Source organism: Felis catus, chromosome B3, assembly GCF_018350175.1.
Source record: "Felis catus isolate Fca126 chromosome B3, F.catus_Fca126_mat1.0, whole genome shotgun sequence".
Lineage (NCBI taxonomy): Eukaryota > Metazoa > Chordata > Mammalia > Carnivora > Felidae > Felis > Felis catus.
Genome location: NC_058373.1, coordinates 49,954,687 through 49,977,319, shown reverse-complemented (window position 1 = coordinate 49,977,319; position 22,633 = coordinate 49,954,687). Strand labels below are relative to the sequence as shown.

Here is a 22,633-nt window from a genome sequence, read left to right as displayed (position 1 = left end):
CGTGACCTCAAATGGGCCACTTTTAATTTTTTTAATGTTTATTTTTGAGAGAGACAGAGGACAAGCCAGGGAGGGGCAGAGAGAGAGGGAGACACAGAATCCGAAGCAGGCTCCAGGCTCCGAACTTCCAGCACAGAGTCTGACACGGGGCTCAAACTCATGAATTGTGAGATTATGACCTGAGCTGAAGTTGGACACTTAACTGACTGAGCCACCCAGGTGCCCCTTGGATGGACCACTTTACCATGTCAGCCTTAGTTTTCTCATCTCTAGAATGCAGAAATTACAATAGTTGTCTGTAGCCTTTTCAGTAGTACAATGTAATTAAAGAACAAAGGAAAGAGGTATAGTGGTGGTCTATGAGCTCTTGGCAAAAGCTGAGAAGTGAGACAAAATATTTGCATTTACTTAAGGCTTTCTGTTTCTGTTTCACCTTCCTCTGGACCAAAATCAATGTTTGTTCCAGCAATTCTAGCACTCTGACCAGACATTTAAATCTCTTTTCCTGCTTTTACTGTGCCTCAGTAACACATCCAACACCATTTCCTTGATTTCCTTTTTTTCCCTAAGTTTTATTTATTTATTTATTTATTTATTTATTTATTTATTTAGAGAGAAAGAGAGCAAGTAGGGGAGGGCTAGAGAGAGAATCCCAAGCAGACTCTGCACTGTCAGTGCAGAGCCCAAAACGGGGCTCAAACTCATCCTTAGATCATGACTTGAGCCGAGGTTGGAGTCCTTATCCCACTGAGCCACACAGGTGCCCCCAAGTCTTTATTACTTACTCCTCCTCTTCTCTCAGGGTAGAAATTCCTAGCTATTCTTTCTCACTTATCTGCAAGACTCTATGGCCTGACTTGGAAGAAGCCATGTTCTTCATTCGTTTGACGCCGTTTGTCCCCACATACACTGAATTCCATTCTCTCCCATTTCAACAGGGGCCTCACTACCCCATCTAGGTCTATCTTTCATAAAATTGTATTATTTTCCTTTTTTTGATTTATTTTCCCCAGTGTCTTCCTTCTTGCCAAATATTCTTCCTCTCTTTGAGGAATCTTATTTACTCCATAATTTCAGCTACCACATATATCCTGGAATTCTTCTAGCTACATCAGCAGTCCAGAATATTGCTTTAAATTCCAGACTGATCTACATAATTACTTTCTGGATAGTTCCACTTGATTTTTCCGTCTCTCTCTTCTTTCTCACCACTTAGGCAATGAGTTCTATCAACTTATTAATCATTTCATAAGTAGTTTCATAAATCTATCAATTTTCCTTAGTACCTATTTCATAAGTTTAACTTCTCTTAAACTTCCTGCAACTGCCAAATCATTTAAACATAAATGTAGTTAAGTAAGTAGACTCAAGTTTGAAATCTTCTAATGGTCCTCATCTAATATGGTTTAAATGTTAATTCCTTGATGTGACACACAAGATCCTAAAAGATTTAACCCATATCTCTGTAGACTTTTGTTTCCCAAAGTATGTTGGGAGGAAGATTTATTCTGTGGAAAGTTTTACAAGATGGGATATTGGGAGTACAAGGGGAATAGAGGGATTTGTAAATTGCAAATATATTTGAGAAACTCATGTTCCATTGTTAGCCCTCAGCGTAGCGGTTTTCAAACTAGTCTCTGAACTAGGAGCACCAGCATTACTAGAAACTTCATTGTGTGTGCAGATCCTCAGGTCTCACCCTACACTTGGTGAATCAGCAACTCTGGGAAAGGGACCAACAGTCTGTGTATTAGCAAGCCTTCCTAACAATGCTGATAAAACACTAAAGTTTGAGTACCACCATCTTAGAGAATCACAATGCACATTAGCATGTTACTCCAGGATATCTAGAAATAATCTGTTTAACTTTGTTTTAAGCAAGTATTTTCTCAATTTGTTTGAGCATGGACTGGGTTTATGTGTGTGTATAACTAATACTAACTTCCAATAGAATGAATGTTAGGGAAACACCCTTTGTCAGAAGCTTGTAGCCTCAGATTACTAATAATTGCCTAATTATGTATCTGTTGTGTAGTTTTGCATTTAAATATCCCCTTACTTTACTAAATTTCTTCCCCCAACTTTTGTCTAGCCAACTCCTTAGAGGAAATATTTCAAAATTTTATGCTTATTAAACAAATACAATGAATGCCACAGCCATATTTTATAACAAGCTTAGAAGTGTTGTGCAAGTTCCACATTAATATGAAGATGGCATCTGTTATTTCAACACTTTCTTTTTTGCATGTGATGGTTATCTCTATGTTGATCTCTTCATGAAATATTTTCATATTTTCTCATTTGATACTGTAAAAGTATAGTGTATATCTTATCAGCTTGTCTATTAAAGCTTTTCTGTATTGAAATATTCTTTATAAAAGTGACCATTGGAGGGGCACATGGGTAGCTCAGTCTGTTAAGTGTCTGACTTCTGCTTAGGTCATGGTTCATAGGTTCGAGCTCTGTGCTGGGCTCGTCATTGAAGATATGGAGCCTGATTGGGATTCTCTCTCTCCCTTTCTCTGTGCCTGTCCCCTGCTCACTCTTTGTCTGTCAAATAAGCAGACTTAAAAAAGTGACCATTGGAAACGGTGACCCCACATGCTGGCTACTTTCCATTTTCACAAATTCTCTCCCATTATACTCTCACAGTCTTTCAAGTCTCTTTCCTCAATAATCTATTAAGAAAATAGTATTTAGTCACTGTAATTCTAATTATCATAATTAAAATTGATCTGTTCAGTTATATTTTTATAAACTGATTATATTCTCATTTGTTCATTGTTGTTAATGAGTTTATCATTATGTATTATCTTACATAGTATAAATATTATAAAATATATTTTATTATGAGAAATATTAATTTGTAAGGGTTTCAGTAAATATTAGCGTACTTATTACCAGATTCCTGAATTTCCACTACATTACCTTAATTTTTCTGATCATAAGCTCAAATGCAATAGATTTCTAAGATATTAATAATATGCTTCTTAGAAAAAAATAATTCTTAAGAAATCTGGTAAATATTCCAGTATACATGATTCTGCCCCATCCTTTCAAACATGCAGTCTTTTAAAGTGCATTATTAAATTAGGGAAAGCTTGGTTTCTTATAATGTCATGTGATTTGTAAAAACTTAATGATTCAACATCCAGTTTGGTTTATTCTGGTTCAACATAAAGAATTTGATGAAAAATGGTACCGTCTATAATCTTCTGATGTCATAATAAAAAGTGATGAGAGTATAAGTGACAGCTAAGGAACTTTGGAATTAATGCCTATTCAACTATGTCATTTTTTCCTTCTTTCCATATTATTCTTTGCAGAATGACAAATGTTGGACAGGTCATCTATAGTCATTTCATTTAATCACATTACTTGAAAAAAATGAGACATATAGTTGGGCTAAATATGCATCATGATGATTAACTACAGTATTAATCAAGTTAAAATACATTTGACAAATGCTGTGGCCATCAGAACTAATTTCATTTAAAACCTTTATAAATATCTACCAGGTTCTCCCAACTTCTAAATACATCATAGAGGAAGAAATCTATTGAGCTTAATGTAATAAGTAAATAATCACATTATTGTGACAGTAATAAAATCTTGTTCACAAAATAAAGATGAATTTAAACAGAAAATGTAACTTGAAAGTACAAAGCTGGATATTTTTAAGCTTGTATTTCTGACTAATTTTCTTCTTGAAGATCTTCTGATGTACCTTGATGTACCTCCGGGATTGAAAGAGGAAGGCTGCCAAGAAGATTCAAGTGGTTATTAGGAACCAGATATACAAGGTTCTTAAGAACCTTTGGAGAGTACTTATAGTTTATTTTGGAAATTTGAAGTAATTTGTGCCAGCCACTAATTTTGGACTAATTGGGCACTCCAACATTTAATATCTGTTGCATTTTGAGCATAAAGGTAAATCAGCAGCACTTGGAAGTACCTTAGGAAAATATATGTCCCTAAAGGTACATTATAGTCTGTGTACAGAGGTCTCTAATAGTAAGTGGATTCAACATAGGGCTGTATTTTAACTTCAGGGAGAACAATAACATGGTGATGACTCGTTCAGATCTGGTTGCAAGTCTTGGGCAGCATTAGAAAGTATGCATACAACCATTTGGCAGAGGGTGGCTGATCTTTGGATGAGATGTTGGAAATGGCAGTAGTTTGGGCCAAATAAAATCTGATATACCTTTTATACCAGAGAACCCATGAATTTCCTGAGCCACAAATTGAAGTTTTCAGATATCCTGGACCTATAAGCTTACAAATCATTTGATAAAAATAATTAGGGAAGCCCTATGCTTCCTATGATCCCTATGGTCTGTGTCTTTGTCTCTTTTGCCTAATTATTTAAAGTAAATGTAGAAGAAGTGCTTGAACAATACCCACCAAAGAATTTTATGTGTTGAGTATGAAATTGATATGTGAAACATTCAAGATTGTTATTGTACTTTGTTCATCTCAATGTAAATTTAGATCATCCTGGACAACACTCTCTAGAGCTTGAGAATTCATGAAGCACGATAAATCAAGGATTCAAATATGATTTAAACACACACACACACGAAAGATAGACTTACATACTTTTCATTTAACTAGATGCATTTGTGGGTGGAATATGAGTGTTCCAGACCATTCATGGAACATTTATATACTGTAGAATTTAACGGTACTGGCTTGAGTTCTGCCCACTTACCACCAATGTAACTGTGAACAAAATATTTAGGCAGGATAAATTTCACACATATGCACATGCACACACCCCCACACACCTTTGTACACACGGAAAACAACCTCCCTCCTTGGAAGAAGCCACATTAAAGGGATAATTTCTATAATAATAATTCCTGAGAATATGAGTTACAATTGAGAAAGAGCAACTTCTAGTCTAGAGCCAAAGAACTTAGAAATACAAGCCTACGCTCGCCATTGTGATTTTATCCAATGGGATGTCATTCAATGAAGAAAGGAAACCTGACTTTAAAAGCTTTGGTTCACATGACCTAAGAATTTTTCTGTAACCACTTTTCTCTGATCTGTCCATTTGACACTGATAAACTAAAGTCATACCATTTAACCTTTTTTTTTTTTTTTAATGTTGCGTGACCTTGTGAGCAGAGTAAGAAACAGGACATTCCTCGGGAAGATCAGGGACCAACCACCAAGAATTTGGATTTTTGGCCCCAGCTTATTACACTGATGGTCACTATTATTGATGAGGATAAAACTGCCTACACACCAGTCCTGAATCAGTAAGTATGCTGTCTTGGAAATGAATGGATTTTATTCCACTAAAGTTAAGAAAACATAAAATATTTGAAGCATGGTTTATACTCTCATTGGAAAAGTTTGTTTTCCAAAATTAAATTTTCTAAAATTAAGCTATATAAAGCAGCATTTTTTATTTTTATTAGTAAATATCAATTCAGAGATATTTTAAATTTTTAGTTCAAGACCGTTAGAATGAGATTCTTTGGATAGAGAGACAAATATTTCCCAGAATTTATTTTTATTTGATGTAGAAAAGTTTCTTCTTTCCTTTGATTCCTTTCATGACTATCTCATTATCTCAAAAAAGAAAAAAAAACCCACAAAACTATCTCACTGCACTTCCCCCAAAACTAAAAAGAATGTCAAAATTATTAATTATATTTCATTGTGACTTGTAATAATAAAAATTTTTCAAAAGAAAGCTTGCTTTCAAAATAGTTAGATAACATGGATTTAATGCAATATTTAATGCTGTTTTTTAAAGTTTATTTATTTATTTTGAGAGACTGAGAATGCTCACCCTAGTGGACGAGGAGCAGAGACAGTGAGAGAGAGAATCCTAAGTAGGCTCTGTGCTTGGCAGCGCAGAACCCCATGTGGTCCTCAGTCTCAGAAACCATGAGATCATGACCTGAGCTGAGATCCGGAGTCAGAATCTTAACCAACTGACCCAGGTGCCCCAATGCAATATTTAGTAGAGTAAGTCCATTTTCTCAAATAACAATGCAAGCCTATGCCTCTATACATAGAATTTGTAAATTATGAAATTATGACCAGATAGACAAGGCAGATGAATTAAAACTCATGACTATTCTATAATAGCAGATTCTAGAGGAGTCTAAAATTATCAACTCTTCGAAATGTCACTTGCTAGGAGATCTTGGGCAAATTATCTAATTTCCCTGAGTCTCAGTTTGCTCATATGTGAAATAAGGATGTATTACTAGATAATATCCAAGGTGCTGTCCAACTTTAATGTTGCACATTTAGGATTTATTTTATGCCCACATATTGAGGGCTATACAGAAAAAGCAAAGTAACAGCTAAGTCTACCAACAAGGCACTTGCAGTATGATTAATGGAGAGTGTATACTGACATTTTGGTAATACCTGAAATGCTATGGGTAGCAGGAGTAGCAGAAATAGACAAATCATGAAGTAGAACATGAAGTAGAGTCAGACTTACTATAGAGAACTGGATTTATTGTTTCTCTATAATGGTCAAGACAGGGTCAAAAAGCTTATGTCGAATCCAATTGAAATTTCAATTACAGAAGAAATAAATTTATCCCAATTTTCATCTTATCCTTGCTTCTTAACCACTGATTTTCATCTGTCCCACATTCCTCCTAATTGTGGAGAAATTGGTCCTCTTTGATATGCAACCATTATAGCATCATTAGGTTTGTCTTTATACTTCCTTCCCCCGTTCCCTATTATATTCTACCTGAAGACCACAGTGTTTGCTGCTCAATATCTATAGAGACTCTGTTTTATTTTCTTCTGATAGCTCAAGACTAGATCTTGTCTTTTAATATATGACATACCCTCTGCTCATCCTGGGGGCTTTATGGAACAGATATGTTTTCTCCTTTATTCTTTGGACTTTTTTTTTTAAATATGAAATTTATTGTCAAATTGGTTTCCATACAACACCCAGTGCTCATCCCAACAGGAGTCCTCCTCAGTGCCCATCACCCACCCTCCCCACCCTCCCACCCCCCCCCCCCCATCAACCCTCAGTTTATTCTCCATTTTTAAAAGTCTCTTATGGTTTGGCTCTCTCCCTTTATAACTTTTTTTTTCCTTCCCCTCCTCCATGGTCTTCTGTTAAGTTTCTCAGGATCCACATAAGAGTGAAAACATATGGTATCTGTCTTTCTCTGTATGACTTATTTCACTTAGCATCACACTGTCCAGTTCCATCCACATTGCTACAAAAGGCAATATTTCATCCTTTCTCATTGCCACGTAGTATTCCATTGTGTATATAAACCACAATTTTTTTTATCCATTCATCAGTTGATGGACATTTAGGCTCTTTCCATAATTTGGCTATTGTTGAGAGTGATGCTATAAACATTGGGGTACAAGTGCCCCTATGCATCAGCACTCCTGTATCCCTTGGGTAAATTCCTAGCAGTGCTACTGCTGGGTCATAGGGTAGATCTATTTTAATTTTTTGAGGAACCTCCACACTGTTTTTCAGAGCAGCTGCACCAGTTTGCATTCCCATCTTTGGGCCTTTTTTAAGACAGAGTAGATTTCCTAAAGATAGGGAAATCAATACTTGTTTTGTGCCCTTTAGTTGGGATATGCCATTTGGTAAATGAGTATTGAATAAAGAGAAACATCTGAGAAATGCTAATGAAAAGTTATATGAAAGATTCTATTTTTAATCAAAGAAATTCTTTACATTCACCAAATATCAGATATCCAGACATGACTAGTAAAAGATGCATCATAAAATCATGGAATTAATTAAAGTTTTCCAGAATTATTTTTAATCATGTACTAAGAAACATATTACAAATTTTTATTTGACTTTTTGAAACTGTATTAGAAGTAATGGAGGAAATACATTTAGTTATGGCACAAATAAATTTTAAATTATGAACTAAACAGTCTACTCAGTATAAAAAGGAGTAATGATACAAGGAAAGGAATGTCTTTCTTTTCTTTTATGTTTTTAATGTAGGGGTTTGGAATCAGTTTTTTTTTTCTCCTATGAGACCCTAATCCTAAAAAACCTGAATGCCTTCCTATATTTGTAATCGATGTTTTATGGTTGTAATTGTTCAGATTTTGAGGACGTTTTAAAGATTTTTTGTTTACTAAGGATCATTCCATTTTGCTTCTTGTTTAACGTTTTAAGTGAACTTCTAATGAGTGAGATGTGGTCTTGGTGGCCAATGCGTTTGTATAATTTGGTGAGATTTTCATTCACACCTGTTTCTTGATTTGCACAGGGTGTCATCACATTTAGGCTTCACTAATTATCTCCTTTGTTGGTTAAGGCTAGCACTGTTTCAGAAAGTGATGAGTCCAGACCACCTGGGTCAGGATCATGTGGTCTGCTAGTCAGGTATGCAGATTCTGAGCCTTATCTCAAATCTATGGATTCAAAATCTGAAGTTGGCACACAAGTCTGTAATATAAATAATATACCCTCATGTGCTCTATAGACACTAAAGTTTGAAGGCACAGTCAAATCTGAGACAGATGTTTCAGGCGAAAACAAGTTTCAGTTTTATTTTGAAGGCAAAGGTAAGTGAATACATGATATTAAAAATATAGGGATATTTTTTGTCATTCAATGTAATCTAAGGTTACTGATACAAATTTATAGAATGAAGCATTGTTATGACTTTGAAAAAATCATTGTAAGCTTTGTCTCATTCAAATTTTATGACAATTTATAATAATTATAGGATGAAACTTGAGAATGGGGTTTTATTTTGTATACTAATATAATTCCAGGCAGGTATATTGGTTGAATGAATGAAGAAATTAAAGCAAGCCTGTATATGTAGTTGGCATATGTTCTCTGTGTTCCTACTTTATTATTAATTGATGCACTGGAGTATTTGAGCAATATTTATTCACATTTTTTAATTTATTTTTTTATTTTTTTAATGTTTTTATTTTTGAGAGAGAACATGAGCAGAAGAGGGACAGAGAGAGAGGGAGATACAGAATCTGTAGCAGGCTACAGGCTCTGAACTGTCAGCCCTGAGCCTGATATGGGGCTCGAACCCATGAACAACAACCACCCAGGCACCCTGAGCCACCCAGGCACCCTATATTTATTCACATTTTATTTTTATAGGGGTGCCTGGGTGGCTCAGTCAGTTAAGCGTCCGACTTCATCTCAGGTCATGATCTTGTGGTCTGTGAGTTCCAGCCCCACGTCGGGCTCTGTGCTGACAGATCAGAGCCTGGAGCCTGTTTCAGATTCTGTGCCTCTCTCTGTCTCTGCCCCTCCCCTGTTTATTCTCTGTTTCTCTCTGTCCCAAAAAGAAATAAACATTAATTTTTTTTTAATTTATGAAGTGGCTTTCTGAATGCTTATAGAAATTTCACTACTTTATTGAAACAGGAAACCATTAAGCAAAATATTTTCAGATCTTCTGGTGTGGTTCTCTTGCTCCCTTATTAACATTATTTTTGAAGTATAACTGAATACAGTAAAACTGCACATGTTTGAAGTATACAGTTTGATAAGTTTTGACATATATGTCTAGCCAAAACACCCTCACCACAATCAAGATAATGAAGATATCTATCACCCTAATAAGTTTCCATGTGACGTTTGTGACAAAGTAGCAATACTTTGTCTCCTTTTATTTATGAGTAATTTTCCACTATATTGATGTACCTCAAAATGCTCACCCATCCATTCATTCATTTTTTAAGATTAGGGTTAGGGTCGCAATTTGAGATTTTTTTCCAGAATAGGTTGCTATGAATATTTGTTTACAAGTCTCTACAGAGACATCATCTTATCTTTATTTTAGGTCATGTGGTAGGTATATGTTTAGTATTTCTTAAAGTTGCCAAACTACTTTCCCAAGTGGTTGTACATTGCCAAAACTTAATATGGTTAGAATTTATATTTTAGCCATTCAGATAGGTGTATAGTAGTGTCTCATCGTGGTTTTAATTTACACTTTCCTAAATACTGTGCTGACCATCATTTAATGTGCTTAATTGCAATCTATGTATTTTTGATGAAGATCAAAGATTTTTGAAGATGTTCAAAATATTTTTGCCCTTTCCAAATTGGGATGTGTATCTTTTTATTATTGAGTTATAGTGGGTCTTTACACGGAGTAAATAAGGGTCTACTGTCAGGCATAAATGTTACAATATTTTTTCCTAGTTTGTGACTTTCTTTCCATTTTCTTACTAGTATCTTTTGAAGAAATTTTGAAAAATTTTGATGGGATAGTCCAGTTTATAGATTTATCATTTGAGATTTTTGTGTCCTATTTAAAACATCTTACAACACCCACAGGTCAAGCTGTAATACCACAGTTTTCTTCTAGATGTCTTACATTCAGGTCTATAATTCATTTCAAGTTATTTTTCGTATATGGTATGATATAGAGTTCAAGATTCTTTGGGATTTTCTTTTGTATGCTTATCTTTCCAACTCCAAATGTTGGAGAATTTATCCTTTCTCCATTGAATTAATTTGGCAACTTTGTCCAAGATCAATTAAATATACTTGTGAGAGTCTAATTCTGTACTCCTATTGCATTGGTTTATTGATCCATATATCAGTTTAGTGATGATGAACTTCAGCTTTTGTTTATCTGGAAAACTCATTCAGTTCTGAAGGACAACATTGCCAAGTAGAGTATTCTTGTTTGGCTGCTGTATTTTTTTTTCCTTTCAGCACTTTGGATATATCATCTTCCTCCCTTCTGGGATTCAAAGCTTCCTCTGAAAATCCATTGATAGCGGTATCCTCCTTGTATAACAAGCTGTTTCTTTCTTCCTGCTTTTAAACTCTCTCTTGTTTTTTTTTCCTCTTTGTTTAAATTCTCACTTTGTTCATGCATTGATATCCTGACTTCAGTAAGCATCTTTAAACAATTATTTTGAACTCTGTATTAAGTAAATCACTTTCCGCCATTTTATTAAAATCATTTTCTGGTGATTTCTCTTGCTTTTTGTGTGTTTCAAACATTCCCATTTCTTCATTTTCTTTCACTTTCTGTGTTGGTTTCTGCACATTAGATAAAATAGCAACCAGTCCCTGTCTTGACAGACTGGTCTCATTAGTCACCCCAGCCTGAGCTTCAGGTTGTCTCTCAAATTTTTATGAATGTCCAAGCCACCATCTTTGTTCTTTGTGGTTTCCATAGTTGAGAGTTTGCCAAGACTTGTCAATTTCCCAAAGGGAGGGGATAACAAATGAAGGCTAATTAGAAGCTAGACCCTCAGGCAACTACTGGGAAAAAAATTTAATTAAGCCCTTTCAGAGAGAAACTGGAAAGTGGACATTTTTGCCTATTCCCTCTGCACTGAGCCCCAGTGTATAGCCATGGAGTTGGGGGAGGGGGTGTTCCTGCACCTGTTGTAAAGCTGTTTCTTTGTTTGCTATAGTCACTAATGCAAGCCCCGTTAGCTATCAGATATAGGTGATTTGAGGACCCATTCCTCTGGTGGCAGCCGTAACTTGGGGCACCAGTGGTACAGACAAACTCATTTTGGAGAAATACTGGTAATTTGGTCTTGTTGTTATAGCCAGCCAGAGGGATAACATAGGAGAAATGCCCACCAGCTCCACCAAACTCTGGGAGGGATCTCAGCCAACTCCTAGATGCATGCTAAGTTAAAGCTAGACCCCTAGGCTCATAAAATATGCAGTCTAGCCCTTTGCAGGAGAAGACTGGGAGATGGGCATTTTTGTGTTTTCTTTCTGGGCTGAACCTTGAGGGGATATCCACAGGGAGTGCTCACAAGCCCATTAATAACTACTTATTTACTATAATCCTGTGAGTCTTGAAGACATAAGCCCTCATTGGCTTTCAGAGCTAGGTGTTTTGAGGACCCATCCCACAGGTAGGAGTCCTTTTTTAAAAAAAATTTTTTTTAAAGAATTTATTTACTTTTTTTGAGAGAGATAGAGCAAGCTGGGGAGGCGCAGAGAGAGAGAGAGAGTCCCAAGCAGGCTCCACACTGACAGCACAGTGCCTGATGTGGGGCTCAAACTCATGAACCATGAGATCGTGACCTAAGCCAAAATCTAGAGTAAGGTTTAACCTACCAAGCCACCCAGGAGTGCCATCAGGTAGGAGTCTTAAAAGTTGAACTAGGTATGCATTTCAAACCCTTTGCTCCTTTGGAGAAGATGACAGTTGGGAGTTCCCTCTTGATTATATGGTGCTGTATCATGGGTGCAATTTATGGCAACACTGCATCTAACCCTTTCCTACCCATTACAAACATGTTTGTTGCAGAAAAGGCGGGTGGGGGAAATAGGCAAAATGGATGAAGGGAGTGGAAAGTACAAGCTTCCTGTTTCAGAATGAATAAGTCATAGGAATAAAAGGCATAGCATAGAGAATATAGTCAGTAATATTTTAATAATGTTGTATGGTGATAGATGGTAGCTACGCTTGTGAACATAGCATAATATGTAGAGATGTTGAATCACCATGTTGTACACCTGAAACTAATGTAACATTGTGTGTCAACTATACTCAAGTAAAAAATCAAACAATAAAAAATTTAAATTCTTACAAAAGTGTTTATCATTCTAAAAAATAGAGAGACTATACAATGCAGCCTTGTACCATCACTCACATTCAGGAATAGCAAAGATTTTGTCATATTTTCTTCATATATACATGGAGGTTTTTTTTTCTTTGCTGAGTTATCTTAAGCAAATGTCAAACATTATATCATTTCATCCCTACATACTTCACTATTCATCCCTAAAAATGATGGCTATTTTTTTGCATATCATAATGTCATTGTCACAACTAATAATATTACCAGTAATGCCAATATTACCTAAAAAAAGGCCTTTGGGGGGGTGGGGGAATAGGTGGCTTAGTTAGTTTACTGACTTGATTTCAGCTCATATCATAATCTCACAGTTGTGAGATCAAGCCCAATCTCTCTCTCTCTCTCTCTCTCTCTCTCTCTCTCTCTCTCTCTCTCTCTCTCTTTCTCTCTCCAATCCCCCACCTCCTGCCTATGCCCCTCTCCCACTCACACACATGTGCTCACTATCTCTCAAAAAAATGCCTTTTTACATTTGATTTATTTTCTTCAAGATCCCAATAAGGCTCACACACTACTTTTGGTAGTTAAGTGGCACAAATCTCTTTTATTCCAGCTCAGCTCCATTCACTTTTTGTTTATCCATGCCACTAATTTTTTACAGAAGCTAGCTGTTCTTTAGAATATTGTAAGTTATGGATCATTGTTTTTGCTTTTTTGTTATATTTAGCTTGTTCCTCCATATTTGATACTCTCCATCTTTGAACATTATCAGCTCTAAAAGCTCTTTAATCTTCTGTTTATTTATTTATTTTTTTCCAGATACCTAACAGGTAACTCTGTGTACTTCATACCCCATTATATCAAGGATCCCATTAAGTCTGGTTGTTTCCCTTTTGGTGATGCTAAGACTTGTCTGTACTGGCAGTCTGATCCCTTCATTCCAAAGTTCCCTGTTGACCTCTCCTCTAATCCTTTTAATTATTTATGATGATTTCAGAATCAACTATTCTAGTAGGACTGTAAAATTGTGGTGTTATAATGTTATTCTTTCAATATTTATTATTTAGAATTTCTCTGTGAAGAACTTGCCTTCATTAACTAGGGCTATACTTACTTGGTTACTCTGAAATAGAGTAAGGACAGGGAATATAATGCAAATACTTATTTTTTTCTTTTAGCTTAAAGATTTTTATTCCCATGTTTTATTTCCTGCTCTTTTTATTTTTATCATTTTCCATTAACATTCTCATTTAAATTTAACAAATATATATTGAGTACTCAATATTCATCAGGCACTATGCAAAGTTGGAGCCCCAAAAATTTAATTGTAAAGAGATATGTACAAAATTAAACATTGGTCTTCAATTGGCTAATCAACGTGCCTGCCATGTTAGAAGTCCTGGGATTAAATTCTTTCCCTCATTGTCCCTTGTTGAAATAATCTAATGAGAAAAACTTGGTTTGCTCTTTGTAATTTGACTTTGAGAAATGCAGAGAATGAGACAATTGACAAGGAGAATAGATACTAAAAGGTTACAGGTTTGGTGATATGTGTAGTAAGTGATCTAAAATTAAGAATAAATCAAAATGAGGTATAAGCAGAAGCCAGGAGATAAACATTGCTGAAAGGGAAGGAGGCAGATGTCAGCAAAAGAAGAGAAGGGATACCTGGAAAGAAAAGCAGAAATGATGAGAGTAGCAGAACCATGCTCTTGGTGGATCTCTTGAGTGAAGATCCCATCTGTGGTCACCTATTGCACTCCCCTGACTGCCTTCAACTCTGAAGCACCATGGTTCTACTGGTCATCGCTCCATCTTTCCTGAGTTCATCTTTCCTGAGGTTTTTGTATAATATGCCAGTGTACATTATTAGTCTCATTTCTCATTATGAAAATTAGGCTTCTAAAAATTACCTGTTAATTATTGGTAGTTGACTTAGGTCGATGATCTTCATAAGCAAAGTAGCATAACCTGTTACGATATGGCATGGAACGACACATGTATTCCAGTGTAGTTGCAGTTACATTGCTGTTCAAGTGTAAAGGAATGCTTTGGCTTGAATTGTCAGAATATGAACAAACGCAAGCAGTCATTTCTGCAGACTAGGGTTTACAGTGGGAAGAATAGTCAGAAAATCCAAAAGTCTGAGCTCAAAGTACCTGACTAAAGGTCCAAAAGGAAACAAGCAATTTTGATAGTTTTTACCCATGGTAATTACAGCCAGTTGAAGTTTTTGTTGTTGTTGTTGTTATTGTTGTTGTTTTTTTTTAATGTCTCACTTATTTTGGAGAGATAGAAAGAGAAAGACAGAGAATGAGTGGTGGAGGGGCAGAGACAGAGGGAGACACAGAATCCAAAACAGGCTCCAGGTTCTGAGATGTCAGCACAGAGCCTGATGCAGGCTGGAACTCCTGAACCTCAAGATCATGACCAGAGTCAAAGTCAGATACTTAACCCAGTGAGCCACCCAGGCACCCCTGTAGCCAGCTGGAATTTTAAAGCAGATCAGGTATTTCTCTGCAAATTTCCAAAATAATACATCTTCTGGAAAAATTAAGAATATTTTTCTAAGACGGGGTACTTGGGGGGCTTGGTCAAGCATCAGATTCTTCATTTCAGCTCAGGTCATGATCTCACAGTTTGTGAGATTGAGCAGTGGGTCACTTATAGCACAGAGTATGCTTGGGATTCTCCCTCCCCCTCTATCTCTGCCTCTGTCCTGCTCATGCTCTCTCCCCTGTCTCTTTGCATTTCTCAAAATAAATAAACATCAAAAAAAATTAAGAATATTTTTCTTTTTTAATTTTTTTAACATTTACTTTTGAAAGAGAGAGAGAAAGTGTAAGCAGGGAGGGGCAGAAGAAAGGGAGACACAGAACCCAAAGCAGGCTCCACCTCTGAACCGTCAGCACAGAGCCCGTTGTGGGGCTTGAGCTCATGACCTGTGAGATCATGATCTGAGCGAAAGTCAGGTGACTATCTGACTGAGCCACCCAGGTGCCCCTAAATACAATTTTTCTAAGAGCACTATTATATAGATGCTTACTAAGAATTGTATTACTTCGATCTCTCATGAAGATTTCAATTTTCTATCTCCCTTCCTGCACATCATAAAGGAAAGAAAGGTTCATCTTGGATTTCCAAGGTTTATTATGCTTGCCAGATGATTTAGGCACCACTAGATATCTATATGTTCTAAGTACTATCATATAGGGAACTATAGGGAATTAACCGGAGCCAGGCACTATACTAATCATTTTTACAGTTTAATGTTTGAATTAATCCTAAACTCAATTCTAATGACATCAGTACTATTATCATCCCCAAATTACAGATGACACTGAAGCCCACAGAGGATAAGTAACTTTCTAGATCACACATCTAGTAAATGGCAGAACCAGAATGTAAGCACCTCTTTGATTCACAACAGGATGAACTTTAAGGAAAAGATGCTAGGAATAAAATGATGGGCATTAATCCTTCAATCCAACCCAAACATATCTGATGTTTTCATGATTAATCCGGATCTGGTCATGATAAACCTGTAACAATAATGACTCATTGATTCACAAAAAGTTTAAAGTGCAGGATATGCCATTTGGTACCAATTGCAATTGTGTATAAACCAATAAATAATGTATGCAATCTGTTATGTATCAGAGGAAAAATAATAAATAGTTTGTACTTAGTGGCATCCTCAGGAGAAATCATGATTTTTTCCCCCTCAGAATTCACTGTTTTAAAGAATTTTACTTCCTGAACAATTGAGATAGGTAAAAATGATCAATTTTTCTTTGTTGATTAGGTGCCAGAAATGTCAGAACTGAGGTCCACATTTAATAACTCTAAAGAATAAAAAATAATACATTTTTTCAAGTTTATTTATTTTGAGAAAGAGACAGCGTGCACACATGTAAGTGGGGGAGGGGCAGAGAGGGAGAGAATCCCAAGCAGGCTCCACGCTGCCAGCTTACAGCCCAATTCATGGCTCAAACCCAGAAACCGTGAGATCATGACCTGACCCAAAGTTGGACACCCAACTGACTGAGCCATCCAGGTGCCCCTAAGAACATACATTTTGGTGGCTCAGTCAATTAAATGTCTGACTTTGGCTTAGGTCATGATCTCACGGTTTGTGAGTTCAGGCCCCACATCAGGCTCTATGCTGGCAGCTCAGAGCCTGGAGCCTTCTTCAAATTCTGTGTCTCCCTCTCTCGCTGCCCCTACCCCACCCATGTGCGCGCTCTCTCTCTCTCTCTCTCAAAAAGAAGTAAATGCTAAAAGAAAAAGAACATATATTTCTATGTCTAATCTCATTTTATTTTATGACTTAATTTTTCCTTTAACTTGTCTACTTTCAAGTCAAATCTCATTGTATGTAGTAATTGTGTAAACTATCTTAATAGTTTTGAATGAGATGAATACATAAAAAATAATAAGTAAAAATAAAAAGGACTATGTTTTAAGTATGCAGAGATAAAGGTGGTTTGAGTGGTTTAGAGATATAATATTTTTGAGCGAGACAGACTGAGTCATGAGAACTTAGAAAAGTTTTGTAACATCTTTCAGACTGATATCCACATTTAAAAATTTGGGAGGGAAAAATTAAGACCTAGCACCAATATCAGGATTCAGGAGATAAGGCATATAAGGTAGTTAGCCCAGGGCATGGCATTGCCTAGATGCTCTACAGTGTGAATTCCCGTCTCTTTTCTTCTGCCTCAGTCTCCTTGCCCCACAACTTGAATATGAGAACTTGCTCCCCTTCAGGTCTCTAACCTGGAGTCTTAGGTGTCGCTTGAGAAACAATTATCTGAACTCGGTGAATCCCATTTATTACTTCCCCATGACCATAGCCCAAGGTTGTAGGCGATTCTGACCATCATCACCTCCTCTGCTGCTGCCAGGTGACATTTTCATTGCCTTACAAAATCTTGAGTTTAATCGTTAACCTCGATCCATCTCTGATTTTTATTTTTCCTGTTTAAATTAAATATGTATATAAAGACCTGAGTTTAGTAAAATAATGCCTTAGGTTGTAAATGTAAATAAAGAGAAAACAAAAACATGAAAGGGTAATTGGGTTTAAACGACATTGGTGATCTACTTGGTTTTGGTGCAGGAGAGTTTACGAAGGAAAAATTATCACCAAAGGAAAGGTTCAATTAGATGAGTTTGCACTCCGAATATTTAAGCTGGTTTTGATCCCTAACCACAGTGCTATGATATGTTTTAGTTCCTCTTTAATACAGCTTTAACTTGTAAGGCTACTTTATAATTTACTAGTAGAGTCTTGCTTAATCAGGTTCATTCTTCTTGGCTATTCCTTCAAGATAATGGCAGTTAATTGCACTAATGCATGTCAAGTATTCTTTTTTTTTCAATTTATTTAAATTCAAGTTAGTTAATATACAGTGTAGCATTGGTTTCAGGAGTAGAACCCAGTGATTCATCACTTTATATAATACCCAGTGCTCATCCCAACAAGCGCCCTCTTTAAGGTGGTCGCCCATTTAGCCCATCCCCAACTCAACACCCCTCTAGCAGTCCTCAGTTTGTTCTCTGTATTTAGAAGTCTCTTCTCATTTGCCTCCCTCTCTGTTTTTATCTTACTTTTGTTTCCCTTACTCTATGTTCATCTGTTTTGTTTCTTAAATTCCACATATGACTGAAATTCTATGATATTTGTCTTTCTCTGACTTATTTCACTTAGCCTAATATACTTGTTGGTTCCATCCACATTGTTGCAAATGGCAAGATTTTGTTCTTTTGGATCACCGTAAGTAGTATCCCATTGTATATATACCATATGTATTCTTAAATGGAAAACATATTAACAAACCTGAATTATTAGGATTTTTTTATAATGTGAAAAGAGCCCAGCAAACTAAATGTCTCTTAAATTATGAAGGTGATAATGAAGTTTCAGTTGTGTGCATGGCATGCAATAACAGAACCATTGGTTACTCACTTGTGACAAAGAATACTTTTTTTCAAAGACAAACTTTGCATATCAAAATAATACTTCACATTTAATGGATTCTAATCATATCTGTTGTGACTAATGAATGAATCCGTATTATCCAATTTGGCAGCAGTAGATTGTTTTTCTTATTTCACTAAGAGATTTGCAGATAATAAATTGGGTTATTAAATTGCTGTGTCTCATGGGATTCAAGATTTAAAGCATTTATGCTTTGTATTAATTGCTACAAATTAAAAACAGGAGACATTCACATAACATTGGAATAGATCAGTTATTTCATCAAACCTCCTTTTAGAAATAATAGACTAAGTTAAGCTGTAACTGCCCTTAAAATTAATAAGTAGAGCTGTACATTAGAGAATTGGATCTGTGTACAGCAAAATCTCACAGATGCAGACAGGTATGAGGAGGGCCAATTTTATTTTTAAAATATGAATAATGAAATATAAAAATGTAATGTGTCATCTTCTATATATGCTTAACTTTCAAATGCATGTAATACTCACGAGCTTAGGAAATGGTTGTGGAAGTGAAAACATCTTCCATACTGTTTGTTTCATAGTTTGGAATTTGTTTATAATTAGCATTTAAATTGTTAGAGTCCCCTTGTGATTTCTGAAGTTTATGAAACCAGATTACTCCTGTGAGTACATAAAAATTTCCCTCTGCAATCAAGTTCATTGCTATTAATCTTATTAACAACTTTTTTTTTTCCTGGAGACTAAAAAGTACAAATTCAAATTTAAACTTTCATTCGGTTTCTATGATAATTTTGTTCACATTAGAAATCAGTGGGACTTAAATAATATTTTCCTTTATATCTCATTTACAGTTAAAATTTCATTACCATCAGCAAACATTTATTGAGTGTTTATGATGAGTCAGTGGCTGTACAAATTATTTACATGTAAAATATCATTTAATCTTCACCACATCCCTAGAAAAAGCCCTAAATTGTACATTTATTATTATCCCCATTTGACAGATGAGGACATTGAGTTTTAGAGATTATGCAATACTCCACTGGGTGAATTAGTCAAGTAGTAGAAGAGAAATCAAATATGTATCTTTTGGATTGTATTGAGGTGTAACCACTACATTTTGTTGTTGTGGATTGTGCAGAGGAAATAGCAAAAGCTGTGTTAAATTGTGGAAAAGAAGGCTCCAGATTGCATAGACTTCTTAGCCAGCCTTACGAAAGGGCAGAAATTTTCAACTGTGAAGTTTGTTGGAAGAAAACAGCTCTGCCTTTTGAATAATGGTCTGGTACTGGGGATACAGCACAGTAAAGCATATAAAATTTACCAACATGAGAGTATGTAGTTGCATATGTGGACAGAGTGAAAAAAAAAAGCATTTGGGGGAATATGATTATTTTGTGCCCCCTGGAAATAAAATCTAACCAGCAGTTACTTAGACCTCAATAAAATCTGTTAGGAGACATCTGAGATGTCTCTTCTTTCACGCCAACAACAGATTTGCTTCTTCTGTCATATTTTGCTGATAGTTGGGAATTTTTCATCCTTTTTTTCTCTAGGTAGGTAGGAGCAAAGAAGTTGTTGTAGAAACTATTAGCTTTGCAGATTTTTTCACCAGGTTATATCTTGGCTTCTAGAAGTGTTTATATCATGTTAAATCATGTGGAGAGAATATATAATATACATACATGTGGTATATATACATAAACATATATAAATTAATATATATTATATTTAGAAGATTGTATAATATTGGGTAGTGAAGAGATTCTAAATGGAGAGGAATTGTCTTCTAATGCTAAACAAAATTAATCAAAGAAAAAATAAATACTTTCTATCAGTTTTGAACTATAAAACAAATGTCAATAAAATTATACTAAGTTAAATCTTATGTTATCAGTAAAATTATAGAATTTATATAGTAAAAGCACCATTCCTAATAGTAAGCGAGCTATGATGCAGTTTATAGTCATTGTACCCTTTGTCCTTGTCCTTCATAGCTAATTAATCAGTGTTAATTCTGCCTTGAGTACAACAGAGGACTTTAGCAAGAGGTGATATTTGAACTGTGGTTTGAAGGAAGAAGGGGAAGTTATGATCAAATGGAAATTCAGGAGGAAAGAGAATAGATGGAGAAAATGGTCAGAAGATGCGGGATATCACAAATGTTGAGAAATTGTAAGTAATCTTGGCGGGTAGAGCATGGAAAATATTGGAGAGTAGAGATAGAAGTTGGGATGAAATCATCACTGGCCAAGAAAGTAACTTTAAATGAATTGATACTTTTCTATGCTAATGAAGTGTAACAAGCAATTGATGATTTTAAAACAGTGGTTTGAAATATTAGTCTGTGTTCTTAAAGGTAACTGAGGTGGTAAATGTAGAAGTGTACTGGAAGAGGGGGAAATGGAGGCAAATAGATAAACTAGTACAATTCTTGAGGCAAGTGAAGGTTAAGACTTGAATAAGGAATGTGACAGTAGGAATGGGGGTGGGACAGCAGATTTCACTGGTGTATCAAAGGAAGAATCCACAGAATTGTGGAAGGGAAAAGATGCTATAGATTGTGGCAGAGGTTGATGATGTAGTTTGCTATCTAGATTCAGGTCTAAATAGTGTTGTTTTTTTATTATTATTTAACTAGATTATATATAATAAAAAGCCATAGAGGGGCCCCTGGGTGGCTCAGTGGGTTAAGTGTGATTTTGGCTCTTGATTTCACTCAGGTCATGATCTCATGGTTCGTGAGTTTGAGCTCTGCTTTGGGCTCTGTGTGGAGCCTGCTTCGAGTTCTCTGTCTCCTTCTCTCTCTGCCTCTCCCCTGCTCATGTGCGTGTGCTCTCTCTCTCTCAAAATAAATAAACTTTAAAAATTAAAAGGAAGAGCCAGAGAAATATTTTGAAATGCACCATAGAGAAGTAGCAAAGTAAAATAAAAAAATATGGACATCAGAAGAACCTGTGTAACTATTAAATAAATAAACAAGCTTTGAGGTTTTGTTTGTTGTTGTTTCTAGCATAGGATAGCCATTATCTCCTTAGGTAATGGTAAGTATAACCAAATTTGAAACCAGTATATCATAATACACTGTTTAGTAAAACAACTTCTAGAACAGATATCAGAAAATATGTCAGACCTCAAAGATTGTTTTCTGCATAAAAATGGAGCTTAGCAAGGAGTACATCTTGAGATTTAAATTTAAAGAGGGACTGTTGTATGAAATATGAAGCTAATAATTTGAATTATAAATAATTTTAGACAAAATTAATAGACTAATACAAAAAAGTCAAAATTAGCTATGAAGACATTTTCAATGCTTAGGAATTTTTGTTACTGTCATAAAAAAAAAAGAATGAAAAATATGGTTGGGAAGCTAAGTTCTATTTCTGACTCTGCCATTCATTTGTTTCGTGTTTTAGGACATATTTTTAAATCTCTAATGTTCTTGAGTCTAAAATGAATGTAATCAAAGCTAGCTTAGTATCTCTTAGTATAAAAATTTGTTGAATGTCTTCTCTTTATTGGAGAGATCATGAACTTGGGGTAGTAGCTTCAGGCTCAAATCCTGACCACCAATCCCTCATTTTTTAAATAAGAATGTGAGAAAAAAAATGTTAATTACATATTTGGTAAAATTCCCATTAATTTTATTTCAAAAGAGAAATAATTAAAAAAATTTTAGGATTACAAAAATAATCTTATTTAGCTTCATAGGATGGTGTAAAGCAGAAAATAAAAGTTGTCATCTTTATGCATCATTTTTGTGAAGATAATAAATGAACATAAGAACCCCCTCACCCAGACCTTACCAATTTTCAATAGCTGGGTGTATTTTTTTCCAACTAATGTTTTCTGCGCATATAAGCATAGGTATTCATTTAATAGTGTTTATTATATGCATATTACATATACAGGCATCAATATATTTTTTACAAAATATGGAATCATATTATGTATACTAATCTGTAATTTGCTTTGTTCACATAACACTACCTGCTAGGCATCTTTTTTGTCTCAATACAAGCAGATCTGTCTTACTCTTTTTGATAGTTACATAATATTCTGTCATTTCATACAACATCAGGATGATGCATCCCATAGAGGGGACTCCTGGCGTACAGGACAAAAGGGAATGGGA

At 35.4% G+C, this 22,633-nt stretch overlaps 1 protein-coding gene across 2 annotated transcripts in view; it reads left to right on the top strand.

Moving 5' to 3' along the window:
• The window catches only part of UNC13C (unc-13 homolog C), a 675,102-nt gene that overhangs the window by 459,123 nt on the left and 193,346 nt on the right, over window positions 1-22,633 (top strand). For both annotated transcript variants that reach the window (XM_045059288.1, XM_019832393.3), the window contains one exon: window positions 5,137-5,270. In XM_045059288.1, coding sequence (XP_044915223.1) covers window positions 5,137-5,270 — 134 coding nt within the window. The remainder of the gene's footprint in view (window positions 1-5,136; window positions 5,271-22,633) is intronic.